Raw genomic sequence first — 27,548 nt, 5'->3', positions numbered from 1 at the left:
TTTATGACAATAAGCTTTTATTTGCGGTGCGGACAACACAGTGCTCAAGTTGGTTCTCTGTTACACACGGTGTCGTGTCGGAAGAGTCACGAAGGAAGTGTAGGATATATGTGAGGTTTTCAAATGCCTCATTAAGCTCATCTCTGCCTCAAAGAGTGAAGATGTCGAGGAACAACCTGGAGGCAAAATGATGTCGCACACATCGACACGTCACAGCTACACAGTCGTCAATGTGAGGGCGAGCATCGCGGATAATCAAACCCATGACATTTAAGTCAGTGCTTAAAATACTTAATATAGTACATATTGTGTGACACAGAATAAACTCTAAATATATTTTAATTTACCAGAGAGAAAATATATATATATATATAGATTTGATTTAGTTTAAAATATGGCATTTAGTGTAGAAGGTGTTTCACTCCAGTAAAAAAGTCAAATTATTGGAAAAAAGATATTTCAACATTGGAAGAAGTTTTTTCTAAATTCTGTTACACAATTCAAACATGGCAGAAACTGGCATCATAGTTTGAGGCAATTTCTTCTACATTTTACAAAATACAAAAGACGTTTAACTTTTAGATGCTGCATAAGTTTGTTTTGGTGAAATCTCATAAGGTCCAGCAGCACTCGAAGTGTCTGTGTTCACTGTGCACTCAACGCCACTTTCTCTGAAAACAAACCACCCAGTGTAAGAAGTGCATATATCATGTCGCTCATTAAATATGGCTGTAACATTTACGAAGAAATGGCTGTAGGAGGGGAACACACAACATCTAGACGGAATGAAACAAGGCCAATCAGTTTCCACATCAATGCTCACTGTTACTTTTCGACACAACGTCATGAATGGCTTAAATTGTGTTCAAGGCGATTTAATTAAAGAGAAGAAAAAGAAAAACCTGAATAAGGTCAGTGGGAAGATTAATGCTTTTGTATGTGGGTATATAATCTTCTTTTTTAATTTAAATCCAAACACCATAACAACTCTGTGTTTTTATACCTGCTAAATTGAGCCAAATAGACAAAGGACAATATTATATACAGTATTCTACAAATTCAAAGGTTACCAATCCATTTAAATCTGCTGAATGATCCAAAGTGTTTCTCAAACTGCTTCATAAATAATTGCTTATTTCAGGAAATCCGGGGAACGGAAAGATGATTAAATATTATTTGATCAATATTAGGGCTGGTGAAGCTTCATGAAGCAGAAGCATGTTGTTTAGCGGTCAGTAGGTGTCGCCATGAGCTTAAAAATAATGTGATGTTTCATTAGAACAGTTTTTCAAAACAAAGGAAAACAGTTCAGAGAAAAATGACCATCACTACTCCATATTTATCTTGAATATTCGTCACTCTGTATTGTGTTTGAGTGATCTGGGTCACATTCGTTATTCAGACTGTTTCTATCACACTATCCCACTGTGATTTGTAAACTGTGGTTTTTTAAAGATGAAATAACTTGATATTAGGTGAAAAAGAACTATATTTCAATACGATCAGCTTTATTCCACATGTTAGTTTGGCACGATTATCTTTTGTCAATTTAGACGTTAAACACCCAAGAGACGTTGGTGAGGAAGTGAGTTATCGAGTATTTGCTTGCCCGCCAAATTCAAAGATCATATCTTAAGTTAAATTGGGTAAAATAAAACTTTTTTTTTTATCATAAATGGCAAACAGCAGTACATTAACTGACTTAACTGACAACTGCTTCACCAGATGGAGGAAAGCAAGAGACTAACTCGTGCAATACTTCTCAGATGAGAGTCTTGGACTTCAGCAGCATACATTGAAAATCCCTCCGGAGATTAAAACCACTTGACAGCATGAAAGCACATGACTAAAGAAGACATGAAGCACAAACACATTTGTATGTACAGACTCATGCACGTTCATCCCATGTGGCACTAAACACACATGCACACACAGATTGTGCTGTCATGTGTGTCACCGCTCATATTTATAAAGTAGACGTGGATAACGATGTCTCAAACGTACAATACGTTTTCCGATAAAAGCGTTTGAAAGTGCAATCAGTTTTGCCTTTGCTGTTCATGAATAGGTTTTTAAGTCTCTGGGTTAAACTCTGTTGTCCTGTTGCTGCTAGAAGAACAGGCAACCTGTATGTGTCAGTGCTGAGCAGCAGGTTTGATCAACTAGTGCTGACAGCAGAATCCAAATGACCTGGTGGTGGTGAGCAGGACACTCACTGCCACCTCTTGCCTCGACAGCTTGTCACCACTGATTGCATCTTCAAACAACAAGGGGGAGTCAAATGTTTTCATAAATATGATTGGTGACGATCAATAAAAACATCAGGGTCCAGGATAATATAAAGGCTTCTGAAAGATCAATACACAGGAAGCTCAAGGTTTGGTTTCAGGATAAAGCTGAGGGCAACTAGAGCAAAACCACTGGGTCATTTATGTACAGGACAGGAAGCTGTTGCAACTATACACTGGTTTCATTCTTCCAAGGTCCAGTCCTTACGTTTACAGTCGTGTCCGACCCAAACAGACCTTCATCTTGAAGGCTCCTGTTACGCCCGATGGTCGCTCGCCTGTTAATGGTGGCGTGCTGTCGAGGCAGTGTATTTCTCGGGAAGCATTTTTGGTCTGGTTCGACAGTGAGAGTATCCTTTTCTCGACGGAGGGTCTTTGTCATGCAGTTGTAGGACTCTACGTCGGACTGGTATTGGAGGTTGTAAGGGTCAGGTTTTTCCGAGCAACTGAGATTGGAGGAGTGGTCGACTGAGCTGTACATGGGCCACTGGCAAGAGCGAACCCCATGAGAAGGCATAAGGAGGCTGTGACAGGATGCCAATGAGTCTTGCACGCTGTGACAGGAGGTCTGACGTTGGAGGCTGTGACAGGAAGGTAGCTGCTTTTCCAAGTGAGGGCTGGGACATGGGATCTGGAGGTCCGGGTGAGGGCTGTTGGAGATCATTGGAATGCCTTCATAATAATGTGCAGCAGAAGGGCTGTCGAGGCGAGAGCTGTCCATACTAGTGGAGGCCAGATGTGAGCGATAGTCCTGTAGGCAGGGCCGTGGTCGGTTAAAGGAGCGGGATTTGGTTCTGTCTATAAGGCAGCTTTGCAGTGGCAGAGTGGGTCGAGGGAGATCATTGGGAAGCAGCTGGATATGAGGTGAAGGCATTGACTCAGTGAGAGGTGATATCGGGGATGTGGCCACGGGACTCATCACGGCCACGCAGCACGGACCCGCATGACTGGGCGTGAGAGTCTGTGAAGACGTCGCGATTTTCTGTCCGATCTGGGGGGAGAGCAGCAGAGGTTTGCCAGCGCAGGGTGAGTTCAGGTGGCAGTGCGGCTGGTGCAGCTCCTGCCTCTGGCCGTGTCCATTCTCATTTGCGTCGCCCTTCTTGGATCTGGACGGGCAGCAGGCCCACCAACGGTGCCACACATCATCACGTTTGGCACAGTGCTGGATGAGAAGGAAGAGCCCCAGAGTGACACAGAAGGCTCCATAGAGACAGCTGAAGATCATATCGAGAAAATGGCCCAGCGAAACAGCCAGCGCCCCCAACGCCCAGGTGGACAGGAACAGAAACAGGGTGAAGGCTGTGGCCCGGAGCTGAGACTTAAACGAGTGTTCATTTCCCAGCACGGACACACCGAAATGTGGGCAGTCTGTCGCAGAAGGACCCCCGGTGTCGATGTGGTACGGCTGGCCCGGCTCGCTGGACGAAAGCTGCTGTTGCTCCTCCGTCAGAATCCGCAACTCGTACTTCCTCTCGCGGTGACGCTTCAGCTGGATATATGTGCACAAAAAGTACACACACATGATGACGATCAACAGGCTGACGGGCGCGTAGAACCCTCCCAGGCTTGGTTCCCATGCCATCCAGCAACTGCAAGGAAGACAAAATAGAAACATTTTTTCAACTGTTGCTGACTATTCTTTATACTATGGTCTTCATTTTAACTGTTATCTTTGTTTGCAACAAACCATGTCCTTTAATAATTGATCTACTTACTATAAAGCTTCACTTCGGCTGCCATAGTTGTCCAAACCAAACGCTGCAGTCACTCCAACAATGATGAGAGGCACTCCGTTGCTTACCAGATAAAACCTGTACAAGATCAAAAGCACATGGAAGAACAATTCAATATTTAGCAGATAAACAGAAAGAATGGACTTTAAAGCAGAAATACATTGTTTCATGTTATTCATGTTCATTCAACAACAACTGGAATTTTGAAGCTAGTCTGTTGATCATCAGCAACTTACTTGATGAGAAAAGTATTGTGTTGGACTAGCACAGTGTGTATAGTTTGAATGTGTCATAATATTATATAATATTATTACCTTTTCATATCTGTCACTCAAGTGCATTTCCCACCAAATACAATATAAAATGTAATATCTGTGGCTTCTAAATGACTACTTAATCATGTATTTCATGGTGAATTGTGTATGTTTAAGCTGTAACATGACAACCTCTAACGAAAAACGTGCCAACGCAAGGCCCGGGGACAAAATCTTGACCGACATGTCATTTTAAGTGGCCTGCCAGATGGTTTTCTCATAGGTTTGCTCAAGATAAGATAAGAAACAGATATGACCAATACTATACATGGACTTTAAATAACAATAAAACATGTAGAAGGGAATACATTTGTTTGGGAAATGATAAGATACTTTGAGGATGAATTTAGCCACCAAAAATAAAAACACAACATCATCAGAGTCATACTTCCTGAAACAGTTTGTTAAATATTTATTGTCAAAAATATTCTGGCTCTTGTGTGCTTGAGTCGAACACCCCTGCTCTGATAGTTTAGGTTTATCATGCATGACGGAATGAAGGAGAGGTGCAGTGTTTCATAATGATAAATATTCAACTGGTAACTGGTAAAAATAAGGGTAAAATGATAAACCTCTTTTGAAACAGCTTAACATTTGAACTGTTTTCTGATTTATTTGCTGCTACTCTTGTCTGTTTGCCTTTTTAACAATCTCTATGTAATTTGCAAGGCAAGTAATGTAGTGCTGCGATCACTTAAATAGCTACATTTTTTTCAATACATGTTGAATATTTGTAACTTTGGCAGAAAAAATAAAAGTTTAGTTGGAGAAAATATTATCATAGCTGAAATTAAGCAACGGAATGAGAGTTTCACTTTGAGCTGGTTTCTACCATTATTCCATTATTTATCGTTACACATCCCTATTAATGTTAATAGCTTTTCTGCTCCCCCATCTCCAAATCATCGACACCTCCATGTTGTTCCTCCTGTCTGTTTGATGCTAAGAAACCCCACCAGGCCGATCCTCCAGTTGCTGACCTCGACCCTCACAAAGCAGGCACTACCCTGACTGTCGCTGGGGGTGACTTGCTCAGCAGCACCCTGGCAGCTCACGTCCTCACTGAAGGTTGCCACGCATGGGAATATATTAATAGTTGTTGTTCCTATCATCTATATCTTCGTCTTTCTGGATGACCTGGCATGACTGATGTCGCTGAACACCTCAGGACCACTATGAGTTTGAGGTAATGGGACAACCGGATTTGCTTTCCAGGCAAAATAACTGTAACTTTCTTCACCTCCAGTCTGAGTTGTCATGCTCTCTTTCATATTCTGCTCCAGAGACTCAGATCCAGCTGTGAACCATATGCAGTGAATGGGTACAGGTGAAGAGTTACTTTGATAGAACTTTAAATTGGATTCTGGAACTCTGCGGCTGAAAAATGAATTTGTCGAAAATTGATTTAAATGTTATTACCTGATGCCAATATTGTTAACGCAACAACATTTTGAAATCATTTTTATTATTTTTGTTGATTATTTTATGTAGCAGAGAAGAATACTTCCACACATTTAATTTTCAATATATAGTATAAGGTAGTGGTTGTCTGTCGTTTATCAAAACAACAAATAAAGTAATGAACAATATTTAATGAAATGCAAATGTTGATAAAGAAGAGCGAAGAGATGACTGACGTTTAAGGTGTTTTAAATTACCATCTGGATCGACAGATCTTTTGAAGAGTTTGTCACTTGCTGCTGAGAAAGTGAGCTGCTGCACATGCTCCTTTTATTAAGTTCTTTATTCACTGTGTGTGTTTGAACAGCAACAGTAATAATTCAAATGCTAAAAAAGTATCTATGCTGAACATAAACACAATGATTTTGTTTTTAGTTTAAATTTATAATTGCATCACAAAATACCTAATCAAATAATAGTAATACTCATAAATACAGTAAAAATCAGATAGAAATGGGGCAATAATAGAGAAATAATAATAGGCCATAACCCCCTCTGACTGAGGTAGATGACTCCCGAGGTGTACTGAAAAAGCCTTTCAGAAACCACTACAAAAAGATAAACAAACAGGACGATCACATGACCTAGCTGAAAGAGGTAATTACATCTAGTATTACCTCGCAAATATGAACTGTTTAAACACCGACAGAACACAGAGTGAGATGCAACTTTGTAACTATAGCTTCATGGCAAATCTACATAATGTTACCTACAAATTATACATTTAATTGTACTTTATTATAATTAAGGTACAGTTTACTTAATGTTAACCTTTTTACCAACCACCCCCACCCTTAAAAATAATCACTCATGATTAGGTAAGGATGCCGAGTGACTGAAGCTTGCTGAGCGAACTCAAATCATGTGGACATAGTAACTGATGATATGAACTGAAGAGCATCCAAACATGTCTACTTATGTTGTCTTTATTAACCCACTGTTATTGCCCTTCATTCATTTCATCTATAAAACCGAATACCTTTTTTGACAATTGGAATCGTATTGATGGCAGTAACTATTGCTTTTACTTTTAAACTTAAAAAAACAGAAAAAGTCTTCTTAGATCCTCATGGAAGTGTTCCATTAACAGTTATAATAAGTTATTTTACCAACGGACACACATCAGCCAACAGGAAACTTCATCGGCAGAGGTCAAAATACAAACTAAATCAAAGCTCTGTGACAAAAGTGAAAGATCTGAGTTGGTAAAATGATTGAATCCTCCTATTGATTTTCCCTTAGATGACTCACAAATCAATCGCACTTCAAATCAGTCCTGGACCCATAACCATAACGCTTAACCAATCTTACCTGAAGATGGTGGGTTTCCTGCGAGTCTGAGCTGGACCGCAGTTGTCGTGAGACTGCATGGGGTCTTTGCAAACATCTTTACAGAGGTTTCGGGCCATAAACGTTAGCCACAGCATCGTGGACAGAGAAGCATAGTGAATCCCAACGCCAACCTGCACACAGAGGATTTATTAGTTCATCTAATTTGAGCAATTGAAGTCGACAGATCACTGTTACATAAGCCACGGTCTATTATGAACTAATTTTGTGTTCAGTCTTGTCACTGTGTGCCTGCGTACACACGCCACAGGGTCATTATTTCAACATGTCAAAGCATTACATGCCATCCAGTGAACACCTTTCCTCATAGAGTACCCTAAATCATGTGACGTCCAGTTCAGCAGCCTGATCTCTGATGCAGAATGAGTTCACTTGTTCCAGAAAGACCATTCCACATCACCACGTCTTTTTCCTGGAGTCTGTATCTGCTGCTCCATGCAGAAACATCATCCAGTATTCCATACAGCAACAATGAGAAAATGAGGTCGACTGCAGCGTTCCATTATTGACATTTAAAACTATAATGCCATTTACAACATCAGCTGAGGTGCATATAATGATTTCTATTAGTTTGGACATTTGAGCCTGAAGCGAAGTTCGAGAGTGAAACCGCTTCTCTCTTCCTCAACATGAGCAAGGACAATAATTATCTCCATGGAAACAGCAACAGATATTTCCTCTCAATTTACTGCAGTGCATAAGGTGAGACTTCTCAAAGGGATTGTAAATACACGATGGCTGACATTAGACCTGATGGTTCCGTGATGCGCTTCAAAGAAGCTTGATAAGAGGAGGAAACAAACACAGCACAGAGGCATGTGGTGGTGGAACATACATGTTGATCTGCTCACTGTACCGTACCCATGTTGAATGTTGGCATGCAAAACAAATGATTCAGTTTAATATAGCGCAGCGATAACCAACATATTAATGATGCATTGGTCAGCAGTGCATTTGGTTTAGACTTAGACTTAGACTGCACTTTATTGATCCCATTGAGATGACACTCTCATTGAAATTTTATTAACTTCATAAACTCTTGCCGATGACATGGTAGTTAAGGCTTTATAAGGCCATGACCTTGAGCTCTAGTTGGGTGAGTGTGAAGCATCAGAAACTCCATATCTGAGTCCATGCATCTCAGTCTGGTGTACAGGTTACATAGGTTCTTAGAGTCAGGGAAGAATGGTATAGAGTTTGCCATGCGGATTGTACTCGCAGCATCCATCTATGCTAATAGAAAGAGAGCTAAACCGAAGACAAAGCTGGCGATTAACCGTTTAATCATGGTCATAAGTGGCGGTTAGTGACGAAAATAAAAAGATCCCCAGTGCAAGTGGCCAACATTCATTTTCTCCGCAGGGTGGCTAGGCTCACCCATAGAGAAAGGTTGAGAAGCACAGCCGTCCGATTGAGGCTCGTAGTATAGCTTCTACTCCGCAGTGTTGAGGGGAGTCAGGTGAGGTGGTTTTGGCATCCGAGTCCATAAGGGTGACCCGGGACACACTGGAAAGGCTGTGTCTCTTAGCTGGTTTCCTGGGAAGGTAATTGGATCTCTTTCAGACTGCTGAAGCTTCTACCCGAACCCATTCCGACCCCGGATAAGCTTAACGTCTAAATTTGAACTTTATTTTTATATGTTGCAAATAAACCCATATTTGAATCTCTGTAAATATATTTTAGCATGATGTTGTAAAGTGGACCTGAGGGTATACCGGGGGTGGTGCTCAGGAAGCAAACCAGTTAACACAGACTCTTCTGTCTCGTCCGTATATTTGGTAAGAAATCAGATTCCTTTCTTGCGAGCGTTGGACTCCACCAGTGCTGCCCTTCATCGCCAATTCTGTTTGTATTTCGTATTTCTCTGCGCGGCTAGTGTAGCGATGAGATTTTCGTAGGTGATGTGGGTGTGTGGTTTCCGCAGGCCAAGTTGGCCAGTCCTCACTAAAAAGTTACTGTTTCGTCCAACACAATACCACAAGATGGCGCCATTCATAGAACCCCCATTACCTTAAGCCACATCCTTTTTAACTTAAGAACAAAAATAGCTATATCAGTAAGACAATGTGAAACATATATTCACTATCATTTTCACTACTGTATGGTTAGTGACGTGACACAATAAAGTGTTGTGGTTTTAAGAGATGAGTAGCTGGTGATCTCGGTTTAAAAATGAGTAGTTTAGTTGAATTACTGGTTTAGAGCAAGAGAGACCATGGCCTTTTAAAACGACAGTGTGGCATGAAACCTCATCAGTTCATCTTAATATATTAAGTTAGAAGCAGTCTGATGAATGAAAACACAGCGTTGCATTATTGTTCTGCCTTTTTAATTATTTTTGACTTCTTTAGTGGTGAACTTTTTAACCAAATTTCCATTTAAATTAAGAGAGACATTTTAAATGTAACATTGACACATTTTATTGAATTTTAATACAAAGAAGCTAATGTGATTATTTACTGTTTATTCACATTTAAGATGTACATTGTACTGAATTGTGGAGAAAAATAATGCTATTGGTTATGCAATGCTGTATTGGTGACGGTCAAATGTCCGTATCAAAAGCCACAACAGCTATGTTTGCTGAATTTGCTTCAGTTGCAGCAGCAGCTGTATTTGTCATCTATTTACTGGCATGAGGTTTAATCAGGGACATCCCAATGTTACAACCAGCTGAGCGTTCCCTAAGTGATCCATGGCCAAAGCTTGAGCATAAACAGTAATCATTCTCACTCATGCCAATTCACATGTCGACTGATCCAATGAGCGCCAAAGGTCACAGACTGAAAAAGCCAATAGAACCACGTCGACCGAGAAAGGCAGTGATGCAATTGTTGGGTCACCAAAACTGCTTTGAACAACAGTCCACATGTGCATAAGATTCACCGGGGAATTAAAAACAAAAAGTAATATTCCAACAGAATTTATAAAGGGCTTCTATTGCGGAATGAAAACTGTTCACACTGACATAAATATAATGTTTATATGAAAAACAAACTAAATCTACATTAAATGTTTCAAGAACCCTTAAGATAAAAGTCAAATAAAAGGAGAGGATGGTCAATCTCAGATCATCAATAGCCACGTCATTTTCAAAAGATTGACTGAACAAGAAGGATTTCTTCAGAGTTTGGAATACTTGCAAGAAAACTTCATGACTTCAGCAATGACTTGATCATCCCAAAGGTTGGCTTTTCTTGTTACTCATGCATCTCAATTCAGTTCTCAACGATAGGTAATACATCAATTATAACACTATGAAAGCGTGCAGCAGTGCACAGAGGTGAAACACCATGAGCAGAATTGTTTCAAGGGGCATGCGGGAGCAAACACAGTACAGTGGGGGCAACCACCCAGGAAACAAGATCTGCAGACCGCCAGATGAAGGGTGTCCCATCACAGCACAACCTTCACATGAAGCTGTAAGAAGGAAACCACGTCAGCAACCCTGATGAGCACCAGATTCACCAGGCACCTGCAGCCAAACCCCACCATAAGCAGGGCGGCAGCTAACCAGAGGATAGCCCACGTGCTGTGGGCGGAGAACCCTCAACCCAGAACATTGTTTCAAAGGTAGAGCCTCCTAGTGTCAGATCCAGATCCCCATTAGGGAAACCGAGAACCGGGAACCAAACACGCATCATGAGACCACCCAGAGACCCAGAAAATAACCACACGTCCCCCTACCCCAGGACAGGATTCCCAGAACCCCCCACCAAAGGCAAATACACTGTCCGCATTTTTTGCTGAATAGAAGCTATAGTGCGTCTTCACATATCACATATGCCCTCATGCGACCTGAACTAGTCAAAAGACTTTTAATAAATCAAGTACATAATTAAAATATGATATGCAGGTAATTAAAATGCACTTGATAAGCTGCTAATATGTTTGTCGTGGTGGCAGGGATTCCCACAGGAGCTTAGCCTTATCTACAATGACGTTTGTGTTGACTGCTGCTGTGTGCTCAGTAGACGTACAGAGGTCACTTTGTTCTTCACTTATACAAACACATCTCTTTAATGACTGAATAATAGAATATGCTGTTTTGCTTTATCATCAAAGCAGAACGAAGGAAACGCAGCTACATTAATCTACTGTTTTTATTTTCTGATGTTTTGACTGTTCAGACGGCGACCAGAGGCATGATGTGAGCTGAGCTGATGCCTCCTGAGGTCTTTATTAAAGCCTGACTGAGATTCTGACGGAACCTTAACTAGAGGTCTTGCCGGTGGAGCGAGCCAGAAGCCCTCCTCCCTACCCCCAAATTCATCATCCTTAATAACACAACAACCTAGCAACTGGTCCTTTGTTCCCCAGACAGTGTAGCCTAGCAACCTTCTATGATGTCACTGCAGATGTCACCACCTCTGTGAGACGTTCGCTGAGCCGAAGTGAATCATCACAAACTTCATGAACGGGCGATGAATACAGATGTTAAGTGTCGACATGATTCTCTGTTTTAGAATCTGTTCGGAGCTTAAAGGGTAAATTCACCCCAAATTCTAATTTCATTTATTTTCTGCTCACCCTCATGTCGACTCCGGGTTGGGATTATTTTTTAGATTAATTATTTTAATTCAATAATTAATTAATCTGTACCTTTTTATAGGTAATAACAAAGAGTTATAGGCAAATGCATTTTCATTTTAATGTAGCGACTGGAGCTCAGTTGTCTTCGTCCAAGATGAAGCACTTGAAGAAGTACATTTTTGCCTATAACTCGAAAAAGGAACATATAACTAAAATAATCCCAACCTTTGGTCGACACGAGAGAGAGTGAAGTTTGTTTTTAATCAAGCGTTAAAGAGCAATAGGAGACTCTCCTTTAGCCAGTCGAAGAAAAGTTTCTTTACCATCTTTAGTTATATTATATTTATGGTTTCTTTTCTCTTCTCGATCCCTCCATCACGTTAAAAAAGTGAGATTGTCTATCCTCGCCATGGTTGTTTGGAGCCAGTTAGGGTGACTGACAGCACATATATTTTAAACTTTATAACAGGCTGTGAAAATGAAATATTTGGTTGTATTCAACTAGTATGTACTTGAATGAGCATCTTTTTTTTTGCCTTTCTTTTTTCCTGCTGTCAAACACCTAATAAAGTAAATAAATAACTTCAATGACAAAAACTTCAAAACACAAACTCTCCTGACACTCGTACATTTTTCACTCATAGTAATCAGAGGAAAACCATTCAGGACAGGATTTTGGCTCAGTGAAGCAGCCAATAATAACCAATTAACATAACACTGAAGATTCGGACAGTGGGTGTAAGTACAAAGAAAACAACTTACAATTTGACACACAAAGGGGAAGTCGATCTGATTGACGCCGCCAGCAAATATTCCAAATGTCATCCCCGTGTGGAAGAGGAAGTTGACGAGCGTGTGCCAGCCGTTCCTGCTGATGCGGACCACCCTGCAGGCAGAATTTAACAGACAGAATATTGTTGTAAATAACATTAAAAACCACTGTTAGTTTAACGTTCAACGTATATTGCTTTGATTTGCTATTTATCTATCTGTTAGTTCAGTCAATTATTTTGTCGATGGTAAGATAAGATTTTGTTTTAGCTCTTGAGCATTGTTTGTGATCTTTAGATGTGGATATAATTCCTCCATCACACCTTTAAGAAGGGGACCCTAATCTGTCTTGTAATCATATTTTAATCACAGATGGAGCTGCTCAGTCAGAAAACACGCCACGCGTTTTTTTTTTAAAGTGTCTCATTTTTTAGCAAATTACCGATCAACCCCTCCTGAGCACCAAAAGTCGCTAAAGAAGCAGCAAGGGGACAATAAAAAATTGAAAATGGAATCTAAAACGGAGGAAACAAGTGTCTTAACTGAACTCAACTATTGATCCAAACTGAATCCCTGTGGATGCTGCACAGTCAAGATGTTAAAGGCAGTTGCCGTGTGAAGGAAGAAAAATTCAGCCGGTTCTATTCGTCAGACTTGAAGAAGCACAGGCAGAAGAACCAGTGAAGCAAAGACTGATCTTCATTCCTCCATTTAATAAATAAGCAGGCATCGTGCCGTAATGGCACTGGTTCTGACATTAACAGTAGTTAACTAGACCAAAAAGTAAAACAGATTTTGGTGCTTTATTTCAGCTTTGGTTTTATGTTCCCTTTCTTCGTCTAAATGACATGTGTTTTTAAATAGTCATATCAGGATCAGTGATTTAAGAAAATATACTTTATTGCCCACGCAATTGATTATGAATATAAACGTTAAATCAGAGGAAACTGTTTGAAGGTGATATTATATTTTGTTCCGTGGTTTATTACAAGATCTTCTGGGACAACTCTTCATGACGTTCAGTACGGGCCAAAGGTTCAGTTCTCACTATCAAAAAGTAGCCACCTTTTTTCTCTGGTGACTGCAATGCAGACTTTTGATGACATTCAAAATATAGTCACCTGAAGTTGTTTTTACTTCTCAGGTATGTCTTTTCAGGGTCACTGGAATTATCTGCCTTATGAATTGGTTTATGACCATTAGTTGTGTCGTGCAGAAACCAGGCAGATACAGCCCTAATGGACAACCTCATAATTCATTTTATGGAACGAACCAATCAGCTAAGTAAAGAGAAATGAGTGGCCATCATTATTTTAAGAAATTGAGATCAGTCAGTCTGGGAAATTGCAAAAACATTGAATGAGCCCAGAAGGTATGTCCAATCTTTTGGCCTGTACTGAATAAGTAGACTTAAATTTAAAATAAAAAGCCGATCAGCTTTCATACCAGCAAAAAATTGCCCATGTGAACATATAAGCCTGATCTCATTCCCAAAATATTCTAATCTTTTGAAATATCAATACAGTTCAAAGAAAAAGGGACCTGTACAACATCATTTCACAGTAGTTTTGAGGAGTCGCCTGCTATACAAGAATGACTCGTCTTGAAAGCTCAATGTGTTTATAAAACCAACATATTTAAAATCATGTTCTGGCCAATTTCTGAGCTGAGACTATTTTTAAAGTACATGTTTAATTGACACTTGTATTGGATAAAACCTAAACCTTAAATAAATAAAATGCATCCTCAAGGCCAAGCCCACAGTTGACCTCTTTCATTTACCTGGTTGCACACTATTAGATCAGCGAAGGTTCTTGTAAAGCAAAGAGACATGAGTGGCTGGAGGGTGGAGGACGATCATCCTGCAAAGTGCTGGCTCGTCAGAAGGCAGCTAAGGTTTGAGTCCTCTGCTCGAAGGCACTGTTATACCAACATATGATGGTGTCTGACTAATCTCTTCTTGATTCATGCTTCATCCATTGATTCATACAAATCATTAATTGGTTACTTCTATTTATAAAAATGTGCTTTTCAAACGTTTCAATGCAGAAAAATAAAATCCTTCTTTGGCTTTAGTACCTTATATATATATATTTTTTAACTATAATTGTGGCGCCTGATTTTGTTAATTGTAACAGATTGAGTTACTGTTTTGTCAGTATAATTTTGGGGGTAAATGTTGAGTGCATAAGACTGCATGTATGAGGCACTCTGCCCAGTGAGTTCTGTTTGAGCTGCTTATAATGATATATTTTTGACTACATGTTAAACGTTTATATTTTAAACCAAAAAATGAATAAAGGAAAATGACACCAAAACCATCAAATGCCACAAAGGTTCCATTTATCTGTAGCAATGCCTATGATAGATGGTGCTGAGATAGACTGAGTCAGACTTGTAGATAATCTACTTTAATATTTATTACAGTTTCAACTCTCGGGAGAAGATTTGGATTGACTCAAGGCCTAAAGTGATTTGCTTAATGAGATACGTTTGTCACAAATGCCTGCAGTAAGTCACGATTGATGACACAGCATCAGTAATTTTTTAACTTTCATTGACTGAGTCCTACCTGTGGTGGATAATATACGTCATAATAGAGACCAGCAGGCAGAGCAGCATGACCGCCGTGCATGCGTAGACCACTGGATGCAGGTAGTCTCCAGGGTACGGAGGGAAGGACAGTACTTTCTTTAGATCCTGCAAACACACAGCAGTGAAATTACTGACAGTATTTTTCTATAATCTTGTCATTTTCTGAAGCGCAACCAACAAAACAAAAAAACAATACACAAGATAATAACGCTCATTTGAAGTCAAAGATAATTTCCCAGATGGTGTTGCAAATGTACAATCTGCTCCTTTTGTCAGCGCCTACGATGATTTACTGTCCAAGAACATTTCAGAGGGATGTTGGACTAGTAACCAGTGTATTGCAAAAGCAAACTGAAGGCTAATAAACCACTAACAAGTGGTTTCAAATGTGATGAAAAACTTTTTTTTTAGAATGTCATCAGATCTTCACCATGACTCACCGCTACGCTAACTTGTCTAATGATGGAACAACACACTAGTGTGAATGAAGACATGACAAATGATGACTCGATTTTTCACAACTTGATTACATTACAAAGGCTTGTGGGTGTTGAATCTTAATAGAATGACTTGCATCCACTTGGTTACTTCTCTTGTCCAAGGATATTAATTTCACATCTTCAATTAACTAAAACAACAATTCCTAAGCTAAACATTAATAAACAACACAATCTAAATCATATTTAACTATGTATATCTTTAGGACAAATATATTTTAAGCCTAAAATATTCTTCCGCCAAGATTGAGCTCCATTCTTCCGAAACATATTGCCTCATCTTAAGAACAGGTGCCAGGGGACAAAAAGTAGTTGACCAAATCCCATAAAATGAAAACCGTGCAGTTGATGTGACGGGTTAAATGACGCCAACAATCACTACAACCAAATGAAAATGGCTTTGAGGAAACTTCATATCACCAGACCTGATCAACCCCTCAATACCAATCTATCATGTTACAATTATGAAAGACACCAATTATATGCCAGTAAAGAGAGCAGGGATTTTGAATATTGGGACGATGACAGGAAAAGGAGAGTTGGTTGAGATGATGCAGAGCAGGAAGGTGGAGATACTGTGTGTCCAGGAGACCAGGTGGAAAGGTAGAAAGGGGAGAAGCTTAGGTGCAGGTTTATAAGTAAGTAGGTAATAATTATTTGTATAGCGCTTTTCCAGACCAGGGTCACAAAGCGCTTAAACAATCAAAACAATATTCAATAAAGTATATACTTTAAAGATCAAGATAAAACTGATAACAGAACAGGAGTTCCAGAAAATCAAGGAAAAGCCTGTACTACTATGGTATTGCTATGAAGAGAAATGGTGTAGAAGCTATCCTAAAAGAGGAGTTTGTTAGGAATGTCCTGGAAGTGTAAAAAATGTCAGATAGACTGATGAGTCTAATGCTTGAAATTGAAGGTGTGATGTTAAATGTTATTAGTGGCTATGCCCCACAGGTGGGATGTGAATTAGAGGAGGAATTAACATTTTATAGTGATTTATATTGAAGTGATGAGAGTGAGACCTGCGCATCCTTTAAAAAAGAATTGTGCGCTAACAAAATGTAGTCATCTATCCATTGTTCCAAATGAGGGCCAGTTGACCAAAAAAAGTTTTAATTTAATTTAAATTTAAAAAAACAGAAAGTTCCCACTCCAGATGCACGGAGCAAAGACACTTTTGCCAATGATGGCTTAGAAAACCTCAAGTTATTTTTCTGTTTGCTATTAGCACTAGTTGTAGATGTGGTTCATGTAAATCATAAACAATTGAAATACTTCTTTACAAAGTAGTCTTAGCTTATTGCTAACAACGTTATTTATCCTTACTTCAAATAAAAACACCTCAAAGCCATTTATTGGTTCACATTATTTCAAATTCGGCTGCAGGGACATGACTTTCAGCAGGGATCTGTGAATTTTAGAAATGTAATAAGTCTATATTTTAACCTTTTTTTCACAAGCTCTTCCAGTGTTGACAAATGACGGTATGCGATCTGAGCACCACAGAGGTATTCGGGTTTTTTAAGTGTCTTTTGGGAGGAAGATGTAGACAAAGACCATATGAGCTCCAGTTCTGCATTAAAATGAACAAACATTTTTGCATACATCTCTAAAAATGAAAGGATGAAAATAATTCCAACCCTTAGTCAACATGAGGGTAAGTAGAAAATGAGTGAAGTTTGAATTTTGGGTGAACTATCACTTTAATTCCAGCTGAGATAGAGGGATTAGATAGCATCATTTGAAATTGACAAGGAGAAGAAACAGCTTGATTGTTAGTGTTTGAAGGACGACTTGGCTTGCATAATAAAGACCAGACTACCCAGCCATCTAGATTAGAAACACATCTTCAGGTCTTTGAAATTTCAAACTTTACTTTTCACATCGATTGTTTCTTTAATTAAACTTTTGAAGCCTAAGCTTGAAGTGGCTTCACTTTCAACAAACAGCTCCAGTTTGACCTCATTTCAGGCGGGAGGATCGTGCACGGTTCTGCACTGACATCAGCCTCCCAAAATAACTAGGTGCATGTCATTAAACATGTAATACGCTGTAGTTGAATTCCAGTGTCTCCTGAAATGTAAATTCAGAGTAAGCCGATGCAAAGTGAAGCATTTCAGCAGTTCATCTCTATGTGGGCAAGTGTTGTCTGTTTGGGCACAACGGCCTGTTTCCTCACGGCCACGTTCTGTCTGCCTCTCTGACGGGGTGAGAGGAGACACGGAAGCCGCTAAAACAAAACACGTTCAAATGTGCCTCAACAATCTCCGACATGCTAATAAACGGAAGGACATTTGCATTGGAAGTAACTGTACAAAATGAAATGCCTTTAGTAAATCTTCTCCACAGTAAAACGTGATGTAAGATGCAAGAAACTAAATACAGCAGATGCTTTACTTTCTCTTGATAAGTGAGCCACACAATAACGTTCTACCCCATTGACATAAAATATTTAACATAAAAGGAAACATGTAAGCAAGTGCAATCTTACAGCTACACCAATCAGAAAGTCTCATTTGCACAAAATAGTGTATCATAAAATATAAAAATACTGTTTTATTAAGCAAAATGGGAAACATGTTGTGTACCTTCTATATGAAAGTAAGTTAGTAAAGGTTATTTGTAAAGTGCATTTCTAGACCAGGGACACAAAGCACTTTAACAATCAAAACAATACACAGTTAAAAACATTTTAATCTCTGTTTGAGTTACAGTTGAAAAAGTTGATTTTGAATTTCTCTTAAGTTTGTTTCTGTGTCATATTAATGCCAATATAGTGGGATTCACAACTTTGTACCTGAGATGTGTTAAAATGTTAAAATATGGTTGTTTATAAAATGCAAAAAACACCAAGAAAGCCACAGGTAGACATGGCAAGTTGTGCTCACATTGAAATATTCATCTGCATGACCTCAAGCTGACATATCACGGTGGACTACATGTGACAGATATTTTTGGAGTCACGTGAATGTTTCAGTGTGGGGAAATAATGCATCAGTAGGCAGTTTAAATCCGGACCTTAGAAAGTGATATATTCTGAATATTAGTCCTACAATAAATTTCTCCTTTTAATATAAATGGATAATAAAATAAAATAAGAATAGATAAATGAGTCAGTTGGACAGGAGTCACAAAGTATATGCCTACCATCGTAGCAATCCAATCATTTTTCCTGAGTATAAATTGGTGCCCAACTTATTGTGTCCACCTGTTTCCAAAGATTAAAAAAGTATAACTGTACCAGGTCCACTCATTTATAGTTTCTTGACTTGCCACTTCATCATTGGAGGTGGAAATGTGTTGTTTACCATTTTTTTGAAATAAATCAACATGTTAACATTTTGAGAACTATTAGTATTGTTGTGGAATATCTAGAGTTATTTGACCAAAATCACTCTGACCTAGAGCGACTATTTTCACCAAAGAGCCCATTATTCAATGTCTCCAAAAGATGAGCGAGCCCAGGTTTCTTTTTCTGTCAGGTACACCAAGAGATTGGATATGTGGTTCTGTGATGTGACTTCAGATAGCCCTTGATTTTGAAAAAGCTGATGTTTCTTCAGCATTGCTTAATAAATCCGTATTTTTTTGAGACATGTAACTTCGATTAAAACCAAGCCATCCAGTTGACTCTGATCTCCTCGTCTCTTTGGCCAATCCTTCTTCCAGAGTATTTCCAATTAGTGTATTTGTTCTATTGTTCAAAGTATCAGTCCTAAGTGCAGTTGGGCTTTAAACCATGGATGCACTGAAAATCCGGCTATCGAAAATGTCTCAAAGTGCATTTATGGTTTGTTATCTCAGGGTCAAGGTGACCCATAGGCCCTAAAACAAATGTGTTTGTGGAATCCCTTGTCTCTTGGTCAAGGTGAACAACCTCCGCCACTGCATATGTAATTCAGGAAGCCAGGGAGGACGTTCACCTTGACCCAGATATAACAAAAGAGTTAAACTGATAGACAAGCTCCCTGAGACATTTACATCACAACAGTGGGTCGAAATGAGACAAAATCTGAGAATAATTTAAAATAAAATAAATAGATTAGCTCCTCCGACACATCTGTCACATCATGATCCTACAGCACTTAACCGAGTCAAGAGGTGGATTCGGACCTAAACGATTAAAACGACACTCTTACTATGTCAACACACATGTCACTGAGATCTGTTCCCATCCCCTGCATGTCACAGCAACTGCATATAGACCGCATTATAAAGATTAGCATTTTGATGTGGGAATAAAGGAGCACGCTCGAGATAATGTTGAGGCACATATGGATCTCTTATTTTTATTGACATTTGTTCCATTCCCAAAATTATAAAAATTCCAGGCACTATAGTTAAATAAGCTTTTTTTCACTACTCTTTAAAATCTTTATTGGTAACATCCTTTAGTTTCAGGGCAGTTGCACCACCACCACCTAAATGCTTGAAAACATGGCTATTATGGTAAATATTGTTGCTGACACCAGTGCATGCTCCCGTCGACACAACACAAGAAAACGCAGCTGCAGGAGATGTCTGCACACACACCTCTCTCTCTCTCCCACACACACACACACACACACACACACACACGCACACACACAAACACACACACGTTCACATAAGCAGATACTCATGCAGCCTTCTGGCATTATTTTTGCTGTTGTTCAGAAAATAGACACTGATTTAAGGGGGAAAGAAGTGGGAAAATAATTGCACGTATAAACAATTGCTTGATCTCTTTCTACTGCTATGGTGGAGAAATCAATGGGCTCAACACTTCACTGAAGTTTTTATTACAGAGCAAAACATTTAAATTTGTTTAATTAATGGATGTGGGTTTTCTTTTTTTATCCTTTTCTGGATATCATTTAAAACAAATTGAATTAGAAGAACAAATGCAAAAGTGGCGCAGTGTTATCATGATCGCCTCACAGCAAGAAAGTTGCCAGTTCTCTTCCAGGTCGGAAGGGAGTCAACTCGTGACCTTTTCTCTGTGGAGTGTGTATGTTCTCCCGTGTTGCGTGGGTTAACTCTGGTTTCCTCCCACAGTCCAAAAACATAAAGAGGTTGATTGTAAACTTGGGGAAATTGTACATAGGTATGAGTGTGTGTGTGAATGGTTGTCTGTCTTTGTGTGCCCTGCGACAGACAGACGTCCTCTCCAGGGTGTCCCCTGCCTCTTGCCCCTAGAATCTGGGATAGGCTCCAGCTCCCCTGCAAACTTCATTAGCGATTAAGCCGTAAAGAAAATGAATGAATGAATGAATAAAAAAAAAATACTAAAGCAAGTGTAAAATAAGTTTTATGATGTGGAAAATTCCTCACATTTAGTTATTTCACAGTGGCTTACATCATGATTCTTGTACAATGTGTTTTAATTTGGTTAGATCCCTTCGTGGTGGTTTCTAACCCTTCTATAGGAGCTTCGAAGCTGGTAGAGATCGCCAGTTGATCGTGACTTCTAACAAGGTTTGGCTCTACTCCCATCACTATCTGAACCTTAGGATGTTCCAGTGATTGTTCCTGATTTGACCATTTTTAAATACCTTTTTTTCTCTTTTCAGTTCGTCCAGGGTCCAGCAGTTCCCTTGTCTCCTGTGTTCTGTTTTTTTTTGTTGCTCAAGTTAGAGCCTATTTTAGATTTAACCTTTGTGGATATTATTTATTAAAGAAAGTGATTTTTGGGTATACTTTCGGCAGCGGAACAACTAAAGAACTAAGAACTAAAAAGTGAGTTTATGTAAAATAAGAGGAGATAATAGGATCAATTTTTATATATATATATTTTATATTTCAATGTATGTTTAGGGCTCCTCAGTAGACAAATGCTCCCATATTTTAATGTAAATAATGGCAGGTTAGGAATGACATTTTGATAACTAAAATCCTGATTTAACTTAAGACAATTTCTATTTCTCCACATTTTGAAGTGACTTATGACCCCGATTTTCCACACACTGATGTGGTTTTTGAGACCGGAAGTCAAAACCCTGAATGTCCCACTAACACATTTTCCAATGACCCATGAAGAACACCACGTGAGCATGTAGGACGGTGATGAATGATGAATGGAGTTCTGGTGACGACGGGTTCTGCTGACGGAGGCGAGTAGAACGAGCCGCGGTGGAGCCTGAGAACTAGTGACTCACGTACACCCGTTGACGTGTTTCTCCTGGACAGCACGAGTGTTCCAAGCAAAATAAAAAAGTGCGTTCAAAGTGTTAGCGCCCTCCCTTCTACTCCACTGGAACACACTCCTGCATGGGCGTAATTCAAAGTGAAGATTCTTGCGGAGGCAGCAATCACAAGCTAAGCCAGCTCCGTCTCTACGACAGCGTCAACTCGCTTTTCCCTTTGTGTCCCGAGACTTTGAATTTTAGAGACACTGTCATGTCTTCTTCCTCTCATCGCTCCCTGGGACAGCATGCTCTCTCGCCACGCTCTGCTGAACAAGCCATCTATTAGACCTAGCATGACTGATTAAATCCTTCCCAGATCCCATAAAGTGAGAAAAAAAAATTACACTAGCAGCGACTCGCGAGCGAGATCTGTGAGGTTCACACCCCACTTTACCAGTGAAGAGAGCCGATGTCACGTCAGAGGATTTACTCATCAACTTCTTTCCTTCACTATTTTGTGGCTTTGAGCGAACCAGCTTTCTTCTTTACTCCTGATACGAAACACATCCTGGGTTTCTATGGTTACCAATTAAAGCCCCTCAGGCCAAACCTCGCTGGTATGTTGTTCACTGCTGCAATATTAATGATGACACAAAACAAGGCAACAAGTCTTGTCTAAAAAGCACGCACACAATGTAATTAAACGCTGTCTGAGGGACATTTACATTCATAAATGTAAACAATTCACTTTTATGAATTGTAAAAAATTCGAAATCTGCCCCTTTGAAAATACGCTTTCAGATAAAGTGAAGAACTAATTTATAGCATCAACTACTTCGGGAATCCACACATATTTGTATATATATATATATACAATGTATATGAAACTATGGATGGGTATGGATAAAACATTTTCGAAACCGGCACTGATACCAATACTTTCACATTGATATCGCTTCCTGAACGATACTTTTTTTTACGATACCAGATTTAAAAGATAAATTAACCCGGGTACAAAGTACCAAAAATGAGTAAAATTATTCCAGCTTCAGTCCAGTTTTAGTGTGTTTTGGTATCACTATTTTTCATGAATTTATATTAACAACTGCCTACAGTTGGGAAGGGAAGATTTGATATAGTTTTTTTTTTTTACTTTATTCTCATTTTATTTCATTTTGACTACACTTTTATTTAATTATCCTTCTTTTCTTTTCTTGTGATTCCTTCTTTCTTTTACTATCTCTGTTTTTTGTTTTTCTTTTAATTTATTATACTCCTTTTCTTTTTAATGTATCCACTTTTGTATGCCACACAAACATTTACATAATTTTCTTTACATAAAAAAATAAAGGTATTTGGAAATATATATATATTCAGCTTATGTAGATTTCCATTCCAAGCTGTATTCATGCAGAAAAAAAAAAAAAAAAAAATCCATTCCAGTGCAAAAGAACACTTGACACATTTATCTGATGTTCACTGCCATGGTAACAAGATAAGTTTATGAAGTTTTGATCACGTGTAGGTATCAAGAACTTAGCACCCTAAGACGAAGCATTTTTCCATACTCTAGTACTGCCAATGCATTTTGGTCAGTGTCACAAAAGAACCACATTTCTATACCTAGCTCAACTTAAAACTAAATACACAATATGACACCATCCAGCTCAACTTAAAACTGAATACAAAATATCACACCATCCAGCTCAACACTCAGAGTTTAAGATCTACTTGTGTCCCATGAAGCAATTTGTCCTGGCCTGTGGGCCATTCACCCACAAATAATGAATGTGTTATCAAAAAGACTTTGAGGCACCGACTGAACTGCTTCGGTCATACTTAGTTTAAAAACATTCTGTTTTTAGTGCCAAATTTCAGTAACAAGTCGTTAATCATGAGTTTAAGATAACGCTGCCGGTGATTGGCTGTAACGTTTAGGATAGTTTTAATTGATAAAAACAGATATATAAATCACAGGATGGCACTGGTGTTAGCACTGTAAGGTAACTGGATAGATGGGGTATTGGTCTTCCCAATAAATATTATTTAAACCAATAATAATAAGCCTTCAATAAAAGAACAAAGTAAGTTCTGTTAATTGTAATTGTTAATTTGGTAAAAGAAATGAAAATCATTGAGTTGATATTGTAAATAGAAAGGTAATCATTTCAATATTATATATGTATTTAATGCATATAAAATTGTTGTAATAGCAGGTGTGACGGCTGTGTTTTTTGTCTCACATGCAAGAATTTCTTTTTATCAATTTAGTTAAATATTAATGGAGACTGAGCAAAACATTGAATACATCTTCTCTCTTTGACTGTACAATGTATCCTCTGGGTATTTACGGTTCTGTTACAAACAAAAATGTGAGTCGCCTTTACTAGTATCCATATAAATATTTAACATGATCTATAAATATGTCCAGCTTGAACTTGCACTGCTACACTTACAGTGAATATCAAGGAAGAATTTATATTTGTTTGATCCAAATTACAAGAGAACATTGTGGTTATCAGAATACATTCAATGGTGTTGGTAGAGGGGCACCTCTTCGAAAAGATTACTTCATCCAGAAAAGTATTTTTCACAGGTACATACTTGAAACAAAATAATTTGAAACCACATTGAGCTACAAACTCAGTTGAACTGAGGATAAGATGTCTCCCAGGGGAGGTCAGCTACTGAGAGGAATCCTTTGAAGAGAGTCCTGAGAATATCTTGGTTTTCCCTTTGGGGGAATTAAATGGATGACCAGCTTGAAATTGCAAACTATTATTAGTAAGATGATGCAGTTCGTCCTCTACCAGAACCAGCCTGGTTATGCCCCACAGACCGAGATAAACAATAGCTTCGCCCCGATGACGGAAGACTTAGTGTCCCAGCTAGCCTGGTGTATACAGTAGAATAGCTCTACATTTCACAGGATATTTTTTGTGTTTCTTGTTACCCAAATTGAAATTCTAATTCTTGTCGGCACTCCTCGATCAAAAGCAAAACAGTTGAAACATATGAGTGTGGTTCAAAGACAGTCTGCCTGAAACTCCCACATCGTAACACAACTGAAATAACTTCACATGAGGACTGAGGATGAACGTCCCATGACATGAGCAGATGTCACCTGCGCACAAACACGTCTAAAAACAGTCAAATAATCTGAGTTAAAGCTGCCAGAAATAGAATCTTTGATATAAAACAAAAAAAAGGTACTTGATGTTAAAGCGTCAGTCTGAGTGTGTGTTTATAACTACACACTAGGATGACACACACATGGTGCTGTGACAGAGCAACACTGTCAGACAGTCTACACACTTCACACTTGGTGATGAGGCCGACATGATTTCATTGTCATCATAATGTGTGCGTCTTTTTTAATCTACAACTCTCTGGAGGTTGTGTAGCTTATGTAAAGTGTATATGTAGTGTTTTATATTTTCATTTAAGGAGTCTCTGACACAATATTGGAACTATGCATGAATATTTAATATAAATGATTGAACCTGGTCCTCTTAGTTGATTCTATTCAAATGTTTGTGATTACAAATAAGCGCTGAGCGAATAATTGTTTTTGATTGTTTATCGTGCAAAATTCCGAGTCGATCTTGACCCGTTTATCCATTGGACACGCCCCCCCCCCCCGCCCTGGACCACAGTCACTGTGTCCAGTATCTGACACACTCTCAACACGTCTGCTCTTGATAAACAAGTTTGCTTTCTTGTTTCTTCGTCAAACTGCTTCTTGATTTGTTCCTATTAAAGGGCGGGAAAGTTTTCTTATATAATTATTATTACATTTCACTTTTTAAACTTTAATTTTGATGGGAGGAGATTATTTCCTGCGGCCTAGCTTTGTCATTTGTTTAATGTGAAAATAAAATAAAAATAATTCTACTTTCTATAGTTTTCCTGATACATGCTTGAAAAACTGACATTTTACAAACAATGTTTTGAAACAAATTAAGAATAATCGATATCGAACCATGTGAGAAAATATATCATGAAATATTTTTTGGGGTATATATCGCCAGCTCTCACTTATAATGTGCTTCCATGTTGCATTACACAATGTTCTGAGATGCACCTTAATGATGTATTTGTGGATTTTCCATGACGACTGATCTTGATGATGAGCTTTCAACCCTCAGTGCAAACGCAACCTTTCGTCAACACTGAGGATGAGGTGGAGTTGAGGGGCTTCACAGATGAGGCCATACTGCCCCTGCTGGGTAACAAGTGCATTCATCTTTTCCCAACACTGAGCCCGAGCCCCAGGACGGTAACCCACAGCCGTACATGTTAGAGGCCAGAGCATGCATGAAGTAGAACCTGAACACATCAAAAATACTGCTCTAAGTTAAGCACATTTTTCTGATTAAACATCCCTTAAAAACTGTATTAGAAATAACAAGATAACATGATGTTGCATTCTGTGTACATGTACTATTTTTTATTACCAGAAGATTATTAAAAGCATCTCACATTACAATACCTTCTGTGCCAATTAAGAATTGAAAGTCATTTCATCAAATTTCACCCGATGAAATGACTTGTTAACAAGGAAACCGCTCAAAGCGAACTCATTTTTTAAATAATAATTAATACATACAAATCAACAAAACTTAAGATAACAGGTATCAGTATCACAATTCACAGGTCAAACTGTATTAAATTGTGCATTTTTTAATTAAAGCTATTAATTGATGACTATGACTTACATATGAGCCTACAAAAATAATAAAGTAAATTCAATTAAAATAATATAACACCCACAACTGCTCTCTGTTCTCTTTTTCCATGACTTTAATATAACCCATTACATTCGTATAACCTTATGACGTCACTACCACTGGTGGAGTTAGGATTTTTCTCTGTAAATTTCATGTCATTTTTCTTGCTTTCACTAAGACTCCATATAGTTAAAAAACATATATAGATTTCCAAGCGGAAGTTTTCACAAGCATCAATCCGGTTGTTAAAACAAACTTACCATTAGTCTTGCTTCACAGGTGCAACTCTACCCGGCTCTCGGTGGGTCCATGAGCAGCGGCTCGGATCGCGGTGTCGGTTCGGAGAGAGAGACGGGCATCACTGGAGCCCAAAGATCCTCCTGGAGCTCCGCGGGTTGTGGAGCGGCGCGGACCCGCATCCTCCTCCTCCTCCTCCTCCCAGCGCTGACTCCATCTGCTCGGGTCCAGCACACAAACGCACAGATACCCAAACAAGTTTCTCGACACTTTGGTGACACGCGCCTCAACCCACGCGTGTCGGCTGTGGACCGCGATGTCAAACAGTTGCACGAGGAGAAACTCAAAAGTCGAACAACAGCGCCATGAGTTGACTCTGGTCCAGGAGACGCGCAAACAGATTTTAAGGGAGAAAAAAAAAAAGAAAGAAAGGATGGATACCTGGGGTGACGTCTCTCCTCACAGCAGCTCCAGAATCACAGCCACAATAATCCAGGTCAGTGAAGATAGTGGCTCCGTTTGTGCGTGACGAAGAGCCGCGTGTGACGTATGACGAGGGCGGGGGAGGAGGGTAATTGGAGGGGATGGGAAGGAAGAGGAGGAGGAGGAGAAGGAGGAGGAGGAGGAGGGGGAGGAGGAGGAGGAGGATGAAGGTGACGACGAGGGAAACTCCGAGACATAACGGATTGTTTTTATTCAACACGAACGTCATGCGGGGTTTATGGCGCATGACCTCATATGGGGACTGTTTTATTATTAAATAAGATTTATGAACGTTCATTCTTTGCAGCAACAATAGATTAAAACTCAAACCTTCAGAAGATATATTGTTATTCATAGGCTCACGACTTTCTATGTATGGAACTTGCTCTGTGGAAAATATATGTTCATTGTGCTTGAAATATGTGTTATCATTAGCGGTGTATTAT

General features: G+C 39.1%; 1 protein-coding gene across 1 annotated transcript; it reads right to left on the bottom strand.

Annotated features, from left to right (window-relative positions):
* On the bottom strand, positions 1–27,077 carry adgra1a (adhesion G protein-coupled receptor A1a). The gene is made up of 7 exons (XM_087792709.1): positions 27,061–27,077; positions 26,643–26,836; positions 15,023–15,150; positions 12,442–12,565; positions 7,108–7,259; positions 4,004–4,099; positions 1–3,877 (listed from the first exon to the last, which is right to left on the bottom strand). Exons 2-7 carry the CDS (start codon positions 26,643–26,645, stop codon positions 2,458–2,460), a joined length of 1,923 nt encoding a protein of 640 aa, XP_087648835.1. The 5' UTR covers positions 26,646–26,836; positions 27,061–27,077; the 3' UTR covers positions 1–2,457.
* Between the last annotated feature and the right edge of the window lie 471 nt (positions 27,078–27,548).

The sequence above is a fragment of the Callionymus lyra genome, chromosome 6 (assembly GCF_982586985.1).
Source record: "Callionymus lyra chromosome 6, fCalLyr1.hap1.1, whole genome shotgun sequence".
NCBI lineage: Eukaryota > Metazoa > Chordata > Actinopteri > Syngnathiformes > Callionymidae > Callionymus > Callionymus lyra.
The sequence above is the reverse complement of the archived record's forward strand: the minus strand, read 5'-3'. Positions and strand labels throughout refer to the sequence as shown.

Coding starts and splice junctions, on each gene's coding strand:
- adgra1a (XM_087792709.1), bottom strand. Junction 7,260..12,441: donor TCCCCTTTGTGTGTCAAATT/GTAAGTTGTTTT, acceptor CTCTGTGTGCAG/GTTGGCGTTGGGATTCACTA. Junction 3,878..4,003: donor AGCCGAAGTGAAGCTTTATA/GTAAGTAGATCA, acceptor TCTTCCTTGCAG/TTGCTGGATGGCATGGGAAC.